General features: G+C 53.7%; 1 protein-coding gene across 4 annotated transcripts in view; it reads right to left on the bottom strand.

Moving 5' to 3' along the window:
* Positions 1-17,667, bottom strand: part of PRKAG2 (protein kinase AMP-activated non-catalytic subunit gamma 2) — a 242,260-nt gene that overhangs the window by 79,726 nt on the left and 144,867 nt on the right. For all 4 annotated transcript variants that reach the window (XM_032305085.1, XM_032305086.1, XM_032305088.1 and 1 more), the window contains one exon: positions 11,308-11,525. In XM_032305085.1, coding sequence (XP_032160976.1) covers positions 11,308-11,525 — 218 coding nt within the window. The remainder of the gene's footprint in view (positions 1-11,307; positions 11,526-17,667) is intronic.

Below are 17,667 nucleotides of genomic sequence, written 5' to 3'. Positions count from 1 at the left end.
TCACAGGCACCTGCGGGGGGGAGGCCTGTCCTAAACTTTTCCACCATTCCAGCAGCTAATTTCGGCAGAGTCATTAAGCAACCCTCTTAATACCGGTGTTAGGGTCTGTGTCACCGGTTTACCAACAACACTTCTCCAGCCACAGTGAATGCTTTCCCGAGTGCTGTGGGTTAGAACACAACCCTGGTTCCGAGCTGAAGGAATTCTCATCTAAATGCAAATCAAGACAAGCCTGTCTAGAATGCAGGAGCAGATACAGTAATTCTTCCCGCTCTAATGTTCAGCGCCCCCCCCCCCCATGCATTCTCCTGCCGCTCGACTGGTAAGAAGCGTCCGTCATTAGAATGGAATTCGCTTTGCTTTTTTCGCTGCAACCAGCTGCGGTAGAGGTAGAGGTGTACGGAGTCTCGATTTCTTTTGATTTAATGCACGGCACATAAAAGGGACAAGGAGAATCATTTTCCAAACCTCTCCTTCTCTGCTCCAGACTTACATATCCAGGCCCCTGGATGCCTCTATCTGATGTCCCAAAAGAATCAAAGAAAGTGTGGTGCAAACAGAGTTAACTTCCATCCCAAGATCTACTTCCTCTCCCAGTTTAAGGACACTGCAGTCAACGTTTCATGCCAGAAACCGATGTTGCCAGAGCCTCCTCCCACGGGCCATGTCCCTGGGTCTCACCCGGGCCAGCCGACTTTATCCACCGCATGGCTTTGGAACGAACCTCTTCCCCTAAGTCTTCACTCCTGTGGCCTTAATTTAGCTCTTTGTTGTGTCTCCCTGGACTATTGTTGTCCTTTCTTTACGGCTCTGCCTCCTTGGTCTTCTGGAGACTTCCTCTGGCCTCTCGCCTGTCCTTGGAGTGACCCTTCTATTAACACGCATGGCTGTGGGGCACCTGGGTGGCTCCGTTGGTGAAGCGTCCGGCTCTTGGTTTCAGCTCAGGACCCCACCTGAGGGTCAGGAGATCGAGCCCCGGGTCGGGATCCCCGCTCAGTGCAGAGGCTGCCTGAGAGTCTCTCTCTCCGTCTCCCTCCCTCTCAACCGCTCCCCCAGCTTGTGCGCTCACGCTCTCATTCTCTCTCTCTCTCTCTGTCTCAAATAAATAAATAAATAAAATCCTTGGGGAGAAAAAAAGCACAGCTGACCAACTCATTCCTCGAAACCGCTGCCCAGGTAGGCAGTGAAGACTTCACACGAGGCCCCTTTGCTCTTAACTCAAATTTGCACCCTTTCCTCACTCCAGGAGAACAACGGGCCCAACGAAGGGCCTTCACCTGAAACTCACACGAGCCCCAATCTCCTCCATCCCGTCCAAAAGCCGACCGCATGACGTCACAGTGCTCGGACGGTAAGGAGGAGGCAGACTGCCTCAGTCTCAGCTCTCCAGGACTGCCTGCCAGTTTGCCAGCCTCAGGGGCAGCCACCCTGCAGGGCCGGGGCGAGGGGTGCGGCACGCCCGATGACCCACGTCTCTCGCGCTCTCCGGTGGGACCGGGGCTGCGCCCTTGGTGGGGCGGGGCTCTCCCGCTGGCCTCCTTGCCTTCCTGGGGACTGGGCTCACCCTGGCGCTTTGCATGGGACATCCTACGAATTAATGAGATGCAGGAAAAGGAGGCTCTGGCAAAGATTAGTCAGGAGCTGGCAAGTTTTTTTTCCTGAAAAAAGGCCAGATGATAAATACTGTGCGTTTTGCGGGCCATCTGGTCTCTGTCGCAACGCCTCACCTCTGCGGCTGTGGCGCGAACGCAGCCAGAGACGATGCAGAAGCGAAAGTGGGTGGCTGTGTATTCGTAAAAGGTGAATCACAGAAAGAGATGATGGGCCAGGCTTGGCCCTGGGCCGGCCCTTGAATGAGGCATATGTGCGCTAAGACGCTGCGTCAGCATGCCATGGGTGGGCTGAGAAGCCCGGACTTCTCTAGAGGCCATAGGAAATCACACCAGGGACACGGGCTTTGGAGCCCCATTTCCTTGGTTCAAGACTCAATTTCAGTGTTTGCTAGCAATGGAGCTTTGAGAACCTTACACGCATGCTCTCTGCTGGTCCTCACCTGCATCTTTGGAGGATGGAGGGGTGGGTAGAGAGGGTGGAAGTTTCTAAAACTTGTACCTCCCTCGATCAGGCCACACCCATCTTTGAGAGAAATGCCCTCTGGCTCCCTGCCAGCCCTGGCCCTCACTCATGGCTCCTCTTCACTCCAAACTTCTTGACAAAGCTGCCTCTGTCTACCCTTTGTCACCACGCAGTCACCTTGTGGTCCCTGAAAGGCTGGCTTCTGCCCTGAGCTTACAGACAGCCGCGATCAAGATGATTTCTTCCACAAGACATACACCTAGTCCAGGCCCACTGCACGGTCAGGCAGTGTCCTTGACAACACCCGCCCCAGGAAGGGAAAAGCTAATTGCGATGTATTCCTCCTCCAGCAGAGGCGCTATCTGTAGACTACCCTGAGAAACTCCAGTGAGCCTCCCAACTCCATGGGACACCAATATTTCAACCACTGCTTTGTCCAGGGTTGCTCATTTTGGGTGGACAAGTTCAAAGTGAATCTTCAAGCGGTTGCTGTCACGACGGCACATTTCACCAATAGACTTGGCTCTATCAACCAAGACGGCGAAATAACTCACTCCGGAAAATTTACATGTTCGCCCGCCATCACAATGATGCCGAGTGCATAACCCCCATCTGTTAGCCTGTAGCCCATGAGAAAAGAGGTGGAGGGTCCCCTCCACCCCCCGCCAGCTGCTTTAGCTCTGGGGGTCCTGCCTCCATGAGACCTGCCCTTGCTGTGACTCTTGACGCAGAAATGCTCTCAAATGTCCCCAAGCACTCAGTGCCTAGCCCACTGCCTGGCAAATGATGGCATCTTAGGAAACAACCATTGAATGAGTCACTTCCCTCATGGGTCGTGGGGGAGGTGACAGACGTAGGGCACTTGTCCAATTAAAGAAAAATCAAGGTAAAAAGATTCAACATCCTCTCCTGGAGCTCAGCTACCCTGGGGAACAGAATCAATAAGAATCCCACAGACCCAGACCAAGTGCTCAGCCAAGTACATCTCTCATATTCGGGCTCTGCCTTCTCTCTGCTTGCGGAGTCACGATCCTGCCAGTGTGGGGACCCAGGAAGGATGCCAATTATAATACCTTCTTTTGACAGCTGGGAGGGTAGCTATTCCCTGCCTGCCTCTTCAACACACTGGCAACACTTGTGTAAGCAACAACTCTCGTGATAACCAATCCCCTTATGAATCAATTCTCGCTGGCGCTCCTACTCCTCGACCCTATGTGAATTTTTCCCAAACTATTTTTACAATATCTAATCTGCTGTGAGTAATGGACTCTGGAACTGTTAGTTTGCCGTTTCTGGGCAGATGGCCTTAACACCAAGACCTTATTAGGTTGTAATTTGATATTTCAAATGGCAAATGGGAATATAAGAAACCAAATAGTGCCTATAAAATCTTATCTATTCTTTAATGTCAAGTGATTTGAAATATTTTTAGATTTTTAGAGTGCTTTCCTATCTTAAAAAATAAAAAAGGTAATTATTCCAAGTAAATAATTTGGAAATTATTCCAAATAATAGTTATTCCAAATAACTAGCCTTCTTGTAAGGCTTGTTGGTGACTTCCTTCCAAATATTCACACTAGAAAAAGGAGGGCTCTTGGGGACTGATTCAGTGACAAGACAGTCAATTTTTATTTATTTTTTTAAATATTATATTTACTTATTTGACAGATCATAAGTAGGCAGAGAGGCAGAGAGAGAGGAGGAAGCAGGCTCCCCACTGAGCAGAGAGCCCGATGCGGGGCTCGATCCCAGGACCCTGAGACCATGACCTGAGCCAAAGGCAGAGCTTTAGCCCACTGAACCACCCCCCAGGACAGTCAATTTTTAAAAAGAACCCCAAACTTCTGAGTTTATTATCTCCCCAAATACATGACAAAACAGGTACTAGTTATCTTTGGAGATGTAACAGACAACCCTAAAACTCAGTGGCTTAAGAGAATAATGGTAATTTATTATCTGTGATGCACTGAACTGTGTCCTCCCGCCCCGCCACCCCACCTCCAAATTCATAGGCTGAAGCCCTTGACCCCCAGTGTGACTGTGTTTGGGGACACGACCTTTAAGGAAGTGACTAAGGTTATGTGAGGTCATAGGGTGGGGCCCTAATCCAATAGGACTGGTGTCCTTAGAAGAGGAGGAAGAGACCCAGGGATGTGTGTGCACAGAGGAAAGGCCACATGAGGACACAGTGGGAAGGTGGCCTCTGTAGCTAAGGAGGCCTCTGGATCCTGCCAGCACCCTGATCCTGGACTTCTGGCTCCCAGAACTATAAGAAATAAGTTTCTTTCTTTTTTTTTTTTATAAATATGTTTTCAGATTCATTTATGAGAGAGAGAGCATCCAAGCACAAGCAGGAAGTGCCGTAGAGGCAATTGGAGAAGCAGACTCCTCACTGAGCAGGGAGCCCCACGTGGGGCTTGATCCCAGGACCCCAAGATCATGACCTGAGCTGAAGACAGACGCTTAATCGACTGAGCCACCAAGGGCTTTGAGAAATGAATTTCTGTTAAGACCCCTAGTCTGTGACATTTTGTTAGAGTAGCTGCAGCAGAACAATACATTATTTCTTATGGCTTCCGTGGGTCAGGAATTCATGGGCCGTTCAGAGGGGTGCTCCTGGGTCTCTGGTATTGGCTGGGGCTACAGTCGCATCCGAAGACGAGGCTGGGGCTGGGATTCAGCTCGTGCGGGCTCCCTCCCACCGCCGGGGAACTGGTGACAGTGTTGGCCGGGGCCTTCGTTCCTCTCGCCCTGGGCTTAATGAAACCTTTTTCATGCATCTCCAACCAACACTCCTGAACCCTTTTCTTCAGCTTAGTTATATTTTAAGTACATTATAAGAAGGAATATGATACCCGTTATTTTCACCTGTCAGAATTTGGGGATTGTAAATTGAAAGAATAAAGTAGAGACTGTAAATAGGTCTGTGGTTAGAGGCTGTGATGTACCACTCAGATACCCTTTCAGAAGTGAAGGATTCCTCCCCCCCACCCCCACCCAGCTATTGGGACTCTGCCAAGTGATGGACTCAACTATTAGCCAGCACTGCCTTTGGCTGAGGAGAGCTGGCTTGGCCACGGTGAACGCCCTTCCAGGAGAGCTGCCATCTTAACGACTGGTTGATGCCAGGGTAGAAGGGCCTGGCTCCTTCACCCCAACTTGGGACAAGTCTGGGGAGCCTCCCCAGTTTTAGTGCTCCCTGGGGGTTGGCCGAGGACTTGGTCGAGACAGCTCTGCCTGGTGGCTTCTCCCTCAGATGTGCCTCCCTTTCTCCCTCAGGCCTGACCCTCAGAAGGCTTCCTAATGAACACCCTGCACGTTCATTTCTGTCTGGAGTCTGCTTCTCGGGGAACACACACTGTAGCAGCCACCTTTTCAGGGAAATATTCTCGAAAGAGTTAAATAAGACTCCTCAGGCAGGGGTAAATGAACCTCTCCACTCCAGTGTGTGGCGTCCGTCTGCAGGCCCCGCTGTTGAAATCAAGTGATAAGGCGTGTGGTAGATCTCAGAACTGGCCCAGGCCCATCACCTCATCTGCAGGAGGCTCTATGCAGGGGGCTTTGTCACTTCGGCTTCATCCTGTTGGCCGAAGCAAGGAGAAAACCCAGTCCGGCTCCAAGGGGAGAGGAAAGAGATTCTACCTCAGGTAGGAGTCAGGGCGCTGGTTCTGAGCCTGGGCCTCAGGAAGACTTGCCCCCGTGCCTCCTGGAATGGTGCCACTGTCATAAGAGCTAGTCTGGGACAGGCCTCTGCAAGGGGAGGGGAGACCACAAGCAGCCGAGGTGAGACATTCCAGCTGAGGCCTCTCGGGGACGACCGGACGCCAAGTAACCTGGTAAGCGAGCAGAGACGTGTGAGTGAGCACGGCCAGGACCAGAACGGCCAGCCCGCGCGGACGGCCCGCAGGATGGCGAGCTCTTAAGTTTTGGGGAGTTTGTTATGTGGCGATGGAGGCACGGCTACAACATAGGAACTGACCAAGCCAGAGAAGGAGAGACCCCGGGCCTCAGCTGGAGTCTTGGGTTCCCTGTCACCTGCCCAGGGGCCGCTGCTGGGGGCTCAACCCCACAGCCATCTTCTGGGATTGTCCTTGGGTGACAGGTGTCATCCCAGCGGGAGGTGAATTTCCCTCAGCCTGGGGCACCCCCAAACTAACGGCTGCTTGGTGTGAGGGGAGGAAGGCCAGCCTTCTTGCCTCCAGGCAGGGCAAACTCCGGCACAGTTTACACTCCAGAGCTCCCCCGTCACAGGCTGAGGCTACATCTCATCCCAAACCACACGCTCCCCTTCCTTCTTTCCTCCCCCTGCACCTATGGGCTTATTCTGAGCACTCTGCACTCAGCCAACAGACGTGCAGCCCAGACCCCACCCCAGACCCTGCTTCTAGGGTCTCTGACCCAAGATGTAGGTCAAGAGCGAAATTCCTAGACGAGAAGGGGGAGGAGCACGGGAATGACTGTTGTGGAGAGCGAACCGGAAAAGTACCGATCCCTTTGACACCTTCACGTCGAGTCTTGAGTGCAACAGAAGACGATTCTTCCCCTGGTCTAGGACAAACATCTCCCACCACCCAAGGACTCTTACCCATTTCCTTGGCAAGAGCAGAATGCAAGGCTTGCCTTCTCCCTTCGGTCTTTTCCTGCTTCCTTCTTACTAACCCTGTCCTGATTAGGGTTGAAACCTGTTCCCATCTATAGGAAGAAACCATCACCTCCACCTAATAGCGACAGCCCAATCCCTTTCCCTGCCAAGGCAGGGTTCTCGAGCAATCTGCCCTAGAGCTCCCCACCTCTTTCCTCTCCGCCATCCAGCCCACGTTCCATGGCTTCTGCCCTCGACCACAGTATTCCTGCCAAAGCTATCAGGGCCGACCTCAGTCCTCACATTGCAGGCCACCCTGCTGCACCTGACGTCATGGGTCCCTCCCTCTGAATGCGCGAGACACCGTGAAACATGTTCCTTTTGCTTCTGTGCCACTGTGTTTGCCTGGTTTTCCAGCTAATCTCAAGGCAGTCCAGAATCCTCTTCCTTCATTTGTGCCCTAAACGTCTGCGTGTTTCTGGCTCTCTTCACACTAACACATATTTTTCTGGACGATTCCATCTACGATCATGGCATAAATTACTGTTCATATCCTGACGATTTTCGATCTTAATTTGTGGCTCCAGACGCACATACTCAACTACGCTTTGGATACCTCCTCTGGAACGTTCCACAGGCACCTACCACCAGCACCTGAACACAGACGTGTGTGGGTGCCTATGCGCACCCGCACACCCCACACGGGCTCACATGCACACACGCACATACCCATATATGCACATACCGGCTCTTCTTCGACCCCATTCCCTAGCCCAGCAAATGCAACTACCATTCATCTAGTTTCCTGATAGCTTCTGAGGCGAAACTTCTGGAATCATCCTTGACTCTTCTCGATCAAGCACGGCATTCCAAATTCCTCTCAATTCAACCTCTTAAATGCTCTTACTTCTTTACACTGGTTACTCCGTTCTATCGTCAGCTACCACCAGGCCCAGATAATTTCACACGTGTCTCGTCTGAGCTCTGGTCCTACTCACATCCAATCTCGTTTCCATACCCAACCAGACAGAGCATCATAAAATGCAAAGCTGGTTACTGCTCTCTACCGGGAAAAAATGTCCACTTCCTCTGGGACTGGCTCTTCCGCTCAGCCAGACTGGGCTGGCTGTGTTCTCCCATCCTAACGACCCAGGTTTCACCAAACTCCGTTGTGGTTATTAACCTGCCTGCATCCCCCAGAGAGACAAACCCCCTCCTCTGTTCAGCTGGTCATTAGCTATTTTTTAAGCCCTCCCATGCACCGTGCGCCATTAATCGAGTAGTGACGAGGATAAGCTTGTCTCTTCCTCACACGGTTGTCACCCGCTCGCCCTCTCTGAGCAGTTTCTGACACATAGCAGTTGTGAGTCTTTGCTGAGTAAATAAATGAGTACTTTCGACCAAAGATGAACTAATTATGCTTATTCCCATTCCAATTTTAGAAGAAGACTCATGGGAACACATTTTATAAAAGTGAACTTTGGGCTCAATGTTCACAGAAAGCATCTTTTTGTTCCAAAGGACAGAGAAAAATTATATCTAAATATTTTCAAGCTGAAACGATTTCTAGTCTTTAAGGAATCACATTTCTCTGGTGAAGATTGTGCCGGTAGCCAAATTCATGAAATCAGCCAAGCTCTTGAGGAACTTAGCACATCGCTTACAGACGATCGGCATAGTCTAATGACAAAGAAGTGAACCTTGTATGAAGTTGAAACAACCACCAGCCCTCCAGCAGAGTGGACAGTCCAGCCCCCGATGGCTGCAGAGGCCATGACAGGGGCCCCCGGGATGCCTTGCGTGATAAAGCTGACTGGTAGGGTCAGGCCTGTCTGAGGTCGGGGAGCCCGCGGGGACACTGTCTTCCAATTTTGAAATGTATCCCTGCAGAGTGTAAGTGGGGAACCTCACCCTGATTTTTTTTTTAATATTTTATTTATTTTTTGACAGACAGATCACAAGTAGGCAGAGAGACAGGCAGAGAGAGAGGAGGAAGCAGGCTTCCCGCTGAGCAGAGAGCCCGATGCAGGGCTTGATCCCAGGACCCTGAGATCATGACCTGAGCCGAAGACAGAGGCTTAACCCACTGAGCCACCCAGGCACCCCTCACCCTGATTTCTTTAAGTCTGAACTATATGAACATTGTAGTCCTGTCTGGATCACTTTTTAAAAAAATTATAGTAAAAAAAATACGTAATATAAAATTTACCATTTTAACCGTTTTTAAGTGTACGATTCGGTGATATTGGGTATATTCATGCCATCACCCTCAACATCTTCAGAACTTTTTCATCTTCCCCAATCAAAACCCTTCCCCCTCTGAACGACGACTCCCCAGTCAACGCTGTCCGGCCCCTGCCGCCCACCCTTCTACTTTCTGTGTCTATGAATCTGACCACCCTGGGGTCCTCGGACACATGGGATCACCCGGATTCGTCCTTGTACGACTGGCTTATTTCACTCCGTGTACTGTCTCCGAGGACCACCCACACTGCAGCACGTGTCAGGATGTCCTCCCGTTTTAAGCCCGAGTAAGAGCCCATGTACGGAATGACCACCCCTTGGTCCTCCCCTCAGGACACTTGAAAGTGACACTTGAACGTCGCTGAAATGTCACCAAGATGTCACAATCAGTGTCGGCCGCGTGTGTGGGATCGCAGGCCCTAACCAGGGCCCATGGCACGTCCGTCACTGAGTGTGGGACACAGCTGAGGACACATGCACTCTGGCCCCAGAACCACCTCAGAAATCCCGGAAGGACGCAGGCTTCTGAGTCGTGGGAGGTTTAAACAGCTGAGAACGCCCCTTCCCAGTCGTCGTCGTCAGAGGGAAAACTGACTTTGGACAGACAGCACTCTCTGGATTCTCCGTTCTTTAAACCGGGAAAGGCCAGCAGCAAACTTTGGCCATCACGGACAACTGATGTCACCATCACTTCCCATGATCCAAACCCCGAAGAACGGTTTTCGCCGCAAGGTGGCATCTCTTCCTAAATGGGCTTATCCTACCAAGTTTCACTCGTCAATGAGAAGAAGCCGGTATCCTGAGACTTTCACATCTCCCTTGCCCTTGGAAGCCCCTGTGCTGGTCACCTCCCTCTTCCGTTGTCCCCGCCGCTCCCGGCCCCACAGGCTCCTTCTGTCCCAGACGGCCTAGTCCATAGGCTTCTGGGTAGGTCTGGCCCGAGGCTGGAGGGAGGAAGCGGTGGAGACACCAGGACTTTTATCTGCCTCAAAGGGCATCTCTGGCCAGTGGCTGCTTCTCCTCTGTAGCCTCAGCTCCTGCCGGGCAGACGCATGGAGTTCGACTCCCCTCGGACGGACTCTGGAAACCCCGCCACCTCTCGTGGCCCCTCCAGCCCTAGGGGAGTAGTCGCTTCCTGCTTTTGACAATCTGGGTCGCCTCACTGTCCCCTTTTTAGATTCTTTTTTGTTCCATTACCTGTATAACCAAGCCTCTTTTTGAAACGCCCAGGAGAGCCTTTCTAGATCTCTTATTCCCGCTCAAGTCGTGGCGACTTCTCTTCTCTGGAAGCCTTTCCCTTCACCTCCCCCTCAGTCCAACCCCACCACTGACGCAAGGACCAGCTCCCCGGACCGCCCGCCCCGGACCCCTGCGCTTCCCTTCCCCGCCGCCCCTAGCACGGACCCCGCCCCCGCCCAACTCCTTTCTGCTTTGGCTTAACTCTTCCAGCTGAGTGTCACCCTGTTCCCAGGAAGACGGAAGCCCCAGAAGGCAGGAGCCACACTTGCGTCTGGTCCCTCAGCACCTCAGACAACACTCTGTGAAGCCCACATCTCGTAAGGGAATCGCCGAAGGAAAGAGGACAGCGCCGGCGTGTCCCCGCGTGACAAACGCGCCTTCTCGCTCTCCAAAGATAACAACGCTGTGGTCGGACAGTGTCCGATGGTGAGGTCTTAGCCTCTGAGGCCTGTGACCGAGATCTCGTTTGGCAATAAGGTGTCTGCGGACATGATCGAGCGCAGACGAGGTCGCCTGGGAGCAGGCTGGGCCCTGACCCGACACGAGTGCTGTCCTCGTAAGAAGAGGACATCGTGGACACACAGATGCGGGCCCACGACCACGTGAGGGCAGAGGCAGAGACCAGAGCGAGGCTGCTACAAGCCAAGGATCACTGGGGCTCCCAGAAGCCGGAAGAGCCCGGGAAGGATCGTCCCCGCTAGAGACTTCGCGGGGAGCTCGGTCCTGCCCAAAGCAGGACTTCAGACCTCCAGCCTCCGGAGCTATGAGGCAGTAGCTTCTGGGTCTTTTAAGCCTCCCCGGTCACGCCACCTCATTCCGGCAGCCCCAGGGACCCACCACGGCCACCGGACCCCACAGTCCCAACCACATCGATGGGCTTCAGGGACACGGTTCTCTCGGATCCCAATCCAGAAAAATGCAAATAAAGCTTTTAGTGACGGGCATCTTAAAAGAGGCCAAGGCAAGACACACTTTGTGGTCAGGTTCCAGACGCTACCACTTTCTGTGTCGTTTCCCTTTGCCTTGTGGCGCCCTCTGAGTCTCCTCCTCAGCCTGGGACTTGCGACAAAACACACCCAGCGCGTCAGGGGGCTGCAGGGTCGTCTTCCGTGTCCCCCCCACCCGACGCCTGGAGGCCCGGGGCCGCAGGACGAGGCCAGACTTACGGTTCTGGGGGAGGCATGGTGTGTCGGCGAGGCCGCTGGAGGCCCGGCGGCGCCCCGGAAGGAGGACGGGCAGTACCTCTGGCCGGTGTCCGGAGGGGAAGACGAGGCGTAGATGCGATTTTCCAGTCGCTCGGGCTCTTGCTTGTAGGACTCGAGAGGAAAGGTGTGCTGCTTGACCACCTGGGTGGGCGTCGACGGAGAGGACGAGAGGCCGGAAGCTGCGCAGGAGAGCGGAGGGCGCCGTCAGAAGTCTGGCCGAGGCCGAGGAAGGCCGAGAATGCTCTTCCTCAAATGGCAAGGGTCTGCGTTATTAAATTCTGAATGTCGGGGACAAGTCTGTTTGTATCTCTATCTGCTCCTGCGTTGCGTCCCCCAAATAGCTGGGTTGAAATCTTAACACCCAGCACCCGTGAGGATTTGGAAACAGGGTCTTTGCAGACATCATCGAGTTAAAATGAAGTCACACTGGAGTCGGCCTGGCTCTAACTCAGTGAGACCAGGGTCCTTATAAGAGGAGCCATGGACACCTAGACCATCCTCAGAGGAGAAGCCATGTCACACGGAGCGACGCATCTATGGGCCAAGGAGAAAGTCAGAAGCCAGCAGCAGGGAAGGACTTTCCAGGGTCTCAGAGGGAGGACAGCCCGGCTGACACCTTGGCTTCAGACCTCTAGCCTCTTAAATGGGAGAGAACAAGCTTCCCTTGTTTTAGTCCACCTGGTGTGAGGTACTTTGTTGTGGCAGCTCTAGAAAACTCATCGAGTCAAGCTATTGGACATTGATTTGAAAAGAAGCAGAATCTGGATTTGGGTCTGGTGTCTCACATCTATGGAAAACTAAGTAAACTTTTTGTTTTAAATTTGGTATTTAACAATTTTAAACCGTGGGACTCAAAGCAAAGATGTCAGTACCAAGGGCTACCTACTTGCTACTCGCTGCTCTGACCCAGACAAGTACGCGTTAGCCTACAGAGCGGAGCTGCTCTGTCCCGACTTGCAGCCCCCTCCCCACAGTCCGCAGTCTGCAGTCCCCGTGCGCATGTGTGCTCCCTTCTCTGCTCCCGACTTTGCTCCCCAGAGGAACCTCCTGCTCCCTGGGAGTCGATTCCACCAACCCTTTCTCCTGACTCCAGCCCTGTGACCCCTCGTGAGCACATCCCACCCCTACTGCATATCATGAGGTCACCACATGCTATTTAACATTAAAACCAAATACGGAAGTTTGTAAGTCTCCTGTCCCCCCCACAAAATCCCCCATCTGTCTTTGGGGCGGGGGTTCTGGTTGGCCTTTTGGGTCCCCACAGTGGCCAGTGCTGCCCTGGCGAGTGGAAGGTGCCTAGAAGATGCTCAACACCCAACAGACGAGGTGAGAGAAGGGAGCCCAGAGGGTGTGAGGCCCAGACTCCACTGGCATCTTCTCTCCCTCCTGTGCCCCGAGAGTGGGGGGGGGGTACATAATTTCCCTGGTGGGAATTTGGGATGGAACCAATGAAAGGAGGACCGTCATCTCTAGGGAACCCCCTTTTCCATGAAGCCGTCCCAAGTGGGACCCCCTGCTCCAGGCCCTGGGCTGACCTCTGGGAGGCAGGTCTAGGTGAAAGCAGGAGAGAGAACACTCGATCACCCATGGTTTTGTGGGTCTCAGAACTTAATATAGCAACGGCCTCCAACAGGAAAGCCCCCAACTCTTTTAGAAACAAAAGTTTTCCCTCGAAAGTCTTGAGAAGCAAAGCCCACTTTGAGATGGGGCTTGGGGGCGGGGGAGGAAGGAGAGGGAGGCTCCAGAGCAGGAGGTCTGGTGGGTCCCGGCTGCTGGGGGAGGGGTGGGTCTGGCAGGCAAGGCGGCAGAGGAGCTGCCTGGCCCACGGCGGGGCCTGTCCCCAGTGTCACGGCTTCAGTGCTCCCCAGTGATGCCCACAGAACGGTGAGGACTGAGGACGAAAACCAAGGCTCAGGGGGGCGTGGCTGGGCCTTTCAGAGGGTTCTGCTGTGGAGCAGAAGAGGAAAGCCCTTGTCTTACTTTGTTTGTGGGGCCCGGCACCCCGTGGGCCTCAGGTCCCCAGGGGTGGGGGCCCGTCCTTCCACGGTTCTCCCAGCGAGAGTCCTCCGCTGGCCTGCTAGCCTGGTTCCTCACAGGGTGGCCCAGAACAAGCTAGTTCTCACATCAGTGAAGAGAGAATTTCATGTTCTGTGCTCCCAACGCTCGCCCCGGCCACTGGACACAGAGGCCCCGTGGGTGCTTCCCGGAGGTGAGAGCTGGAGACTCAACAGACCAGTGAAACAGAGGGGGGTGAGGGGCATTTGGACTCAAAGTTTGGGCCACCAACTGTGTTCTGACAACCTGCGAGAGCCTCTCAGGCGAAGCCCCTGTGGGGGTCTTGGTTCTCCATGTTAAGGCGGACGTACTGTCCAAACACGGGGACAATCCAACCGGCTCCTCCATCCTGCCTGTCCCTCTACTCCCAGACCCAGCTCAGACTCTGGCTCAAAACACACCCCCAGAGTTGTTTCCAGAAGCCGGGACAAGTATGGGCTTCCGTGGAAGCATTCTGGAAACATCTACCAAAACTACAGACGCACGTGCTCCCCGACCCAGCAACCTGCTTCTGGGGTTTCCTCCCGTAGATGTAGCTGCGGCGCTGCTAAAGGGCGAGCGTGTGGGGTCGTTCGTTACCTGGTGCTTTTAAAAGCAGAGACTGGAGACGCAGACGCTCACCGACAAGGGAGGGGCTAGCGCGGGGACGGGGCATCCACGCAGACGGTCATGGCTCCTTGACGGGCGCAACAGGCTGCCTCGTTCTCCTTACCTCTGAGACTGCGCGGGAAGTGAAAAGGCAAACCCCAGAGCCGCCTGCACTGAACGACCCCACACGTGGTGTCAGAAAAGGGTCTGTCCGCACGTGCCGACAGCGTCTCGGGAAGGGTGTGGAAGCAGCGCCCGGAGACGGGAAGAGCTGGCAGGGACAACTGTCATCATCCGCCCTTTCCTGTTTTATAGGTTTCACAGCGTGTGATGTCTTAGTGACTCAGAAAACCACGTCCTCCAGCCACTGTTCTGCTTCTGAGCCAGGAGGCTTGCTAACGCCGTATAGACCCACCTCCTGCCTCTTGCCCTGATCCCAGCGGCCCTCACCAGCTTCGATGAGGTCTGTCTCGATGGAAGACAGGGCAGGGCCTGGTCTGTCTGTCTGTCTGTCTCTCTCTCTGAGAGGCTGTCCCGTTTACAACATTCATCAGGAATGAAGCCTGTTGCCATCGTGTAAGGGGCATTCACAGCTGGTGGACCTCCGCACAAGCTCTTTGGGTACAGAATGTTCCTTCCCAAGTGTAAATAATTTAAGAGAACATGACTAAGCAGCTGCCCTCAAATGGCTCATCCTCGGTGGGCCGTCCCCACCTGAGTCCTGGAATGGTCCAGACCCACATTATGGAGCGCAAGAAGGCTGGCGCAGGACACCCACAGCCCTGGACCCAAGCTTGCTGAGCTGTCTGGGGTGAGGAGAAGATGAGTGGGCTTCCTGTCTGGTGGGGTGTGTGTGTGTGTGTGATAACTGGCTTCTAGAAGAACAGAATGGTTCTCCATGCCTCCAGGAATCTCTTCTCAGTGAAGTCTTTCCAAGTTCAGAAGATGCCTCTGTCTTTCCACCTGGCCTTCCTGCCTCCTCTCTGCGCCCTTCCCAGGGTCGGTGGTCTCGCTGGGGCAAACAGGATGATGGGGGAGAGAACGGGTAAAATCAGGGGAGGATTAGCAGTATGTGTGGCTTAAAGTACAGGAGAAGAACCTTCCTAGGACCAAAATTATACCCCCTCTTTTCACTGATACCTGAACCATCTTTAAGACAAGGTAGAGTCTTGGAAGAGCAACATCTTATTTTGCGTAATGCCTCACTGTTCACAAAGAGCTCCTACACCTCTTGCCCCATTCGCTCCCTGAAGCCATGCCCCGGGGCGGCGGTGGGGGGGCGGCTTTACTTTCCCTCTTTGTAGGGGGAGAAACCAGGGACCAGAGAAGCTGCTCATCCCGGTCCTTCAGTGAGTAAACGATCGCAGAGGGCACACCTGTAACCTGTGCTCTGACTCCAAATCCTAAACCCTTTGTCCAGGATCAAACAGGGAGCTTGCCAAGAGAAAGATCATAAAGACTTAAAATGACATTTTTGGGCGTGCAAAAATGGGTTTCACGGGCCTGCGGGCGGGAGAGCTTAGAAAGCACTGGGTGCAGAAGGGAAGTGAGGGGTAGGCGGGGGGAAAGGGGACGGGAGGAGAGGGTGTGCTTGGGGCTCTGTGGGCTTCCTCCCGGGGCTCGGCTTCGTCCCAGGGGGTGGGCTTCCTTGCCAGCCAGCAAGAGCAGAGACGTGCTCAATGCAGAGGAGAATTTTACTCACATTTATGCTGTTTTACTGGGGAAGAGGGGGGATATCTTAAGAGAAAAAGCAGGGCAGGTAAGAATGACGTTCCTAAGTCTTTTTCTTCTTTTGAGTATCGGTGCTGCAATTCATAAACAGAGGCGGACGGGGCAGTGCTGCCCCAATCCCCCATTACTGTGAAATAGACCAATTTATTTCCTAATCACGGGGCCAACTGCCAAACTGCAAAGCTTTCAGGAAGACCAGGGCCCGCTCAGCCAGCTGCCAGGGGCCAAGCGGGCGCGGGCGTGGAGGAGGGGGCACGTTCTGACAGAGCCGCTGAATCCCACCTTTCAGTCTGGTTGGGGAAAGTGGGGCAAAACCAACACCCAGACCCAAACCACCCACAGCCCATGCAGGGAGCATGGGGGATTAAATGCCTGGAACAGTAATGCAGGAGGAACTCGGGGAAGGGGGTAGGAAACCTCGGTAGAGACATCGGGAAAGAGCTGGGCCTGCACTTTGGAAAACAAAACAAATCTGTCCCCCCTCCCCCACCGCCCAGTGAAGGCAACTTTCCGAAGGGCCCAGATATGACTGGGCTGTGGCGATAGTACCCAGAGCAGACAGGTTCCCCCGTTTTGTTCTTCTGAGAAGGCTTTCCCTCCTCCTCCTGCTCCTTAAGGACTTTGTTTAGGACCGCTGTCGGCCTCTGAGTGTGAACAATGCCTTTGATTCTCCCGGGGCAGCAGCCAGCACAAGTGAATAGGCACAGTGAGTGAACAGAAACGGCTCCTGGCAGCCACACAGGACACCAGGCAAGTGGCTCCAGACACCAGGGAGCCGCGAGCTGGTGACTTCACAGGGCCAGGCCGTCCTGGCATGAGCTACATCTAGAGAGATGGGGGCGGAGGGAGCACAGGGGTGCCCTGGAAGGAAGCGAGCAGACACCCACAGAAGGACAGCAGTGTGGTGGGGAAGGTGGAGGCCCGGATTTCAGAAGCCTCAAGTTCTAAGCCGAGTTTTACCGCTAACTGGCCATGGGCCGGCCCTTGAACAAATCAAACCCTTGCTTGATAAAAATAAAGCAGGTAGACCAGATGGCCGTGTGGTGTGCACATGATCCCCCTCCCCCTGCCCTATGGTGGCACATGCATACAGGCTGAAATAATAAGAAAAAGGAGGAAATTCATTCTGTTCCTCTCTTAAACGTCCTTGCTGACCACGGTCTCATGAGAAGAGCAAATACTCAGTTTACACTGGGTGGGAGGTTTGCTTATATGCAGTTTTAAAAACAACTAGTGACTCGTTACAAAGATGAGGGGACTTATCGCTGTTGTTCCTAACTTTGAAGGAATGGTGACGAGGGTCATGGACGTGAGGGGAGTGTGGCACAGGCAGGGAGAGGCAGGAGACCCTGCTGCTCAGGAACTGTGCCACAAAGAGGGGCACTTAAAGGGTCAGAAAGCCTCAGCAATATGGGCAGCACGACTGATGTGTACACACATCGCGTCCGGTGTGGTATGAGAAAAAGTCCGTCAGTTTCTCGCTTGCTTAGGAGGGCTTTTCTCCACGAGTAAATTCACTGCTTCTTAACCTTTTGCCTCTTGGCCTTCCCTCTGGCCTGGTTACACTCTGCTCCTCCCTGCACTGGCCCCCTTCATTTTTTGCTCTGAATTACCTGAGGTGGGACTTACCCAAGGTGAGAACTACCTGAGGTAAGACCTACCTGAGGTGAGAACTACCCAAGGTGGAAACTACCTGAGGTGGGAACTACCCGAGGTGTAAACTACCTGAGGTGAGACCTACCCAAGGTGGGAACTACCTGAGGTGAGAACTACCTGAGGTAAGACCTACCCAAGGTGAGACCTACCTGAAGTGAGACCTACCCAAGGTGGAAACTACCCGAGGTGAGAACTACCTGAGGTGGGAACTACCGGAGGTAAGACCTACCCAAGGTGAGACCTACCTGAAGTGAGTCCTACCCAAGGTGGGAACTACCCGAGGTGAGAACT

The sequence above is a fragment of the Mustela erminea genome, chromosome 11 (assembly GCF_009829155.1).
Source record: "Mustela erminea isolate mMusErm1 chromosome 11, mMusErm1.Pri, whole genome shotgun sequence".
Lineage (NCBI taxonomy): Eukaryota > Metazoa > Chordata > Mammalia > Carnivora > Mustelidae > Mustela > Mustela erminea.
Note: the sequence above shows the minus strand (reverse complement) of the source record. Positions and strands in the feature narration are given on the sequence as shown.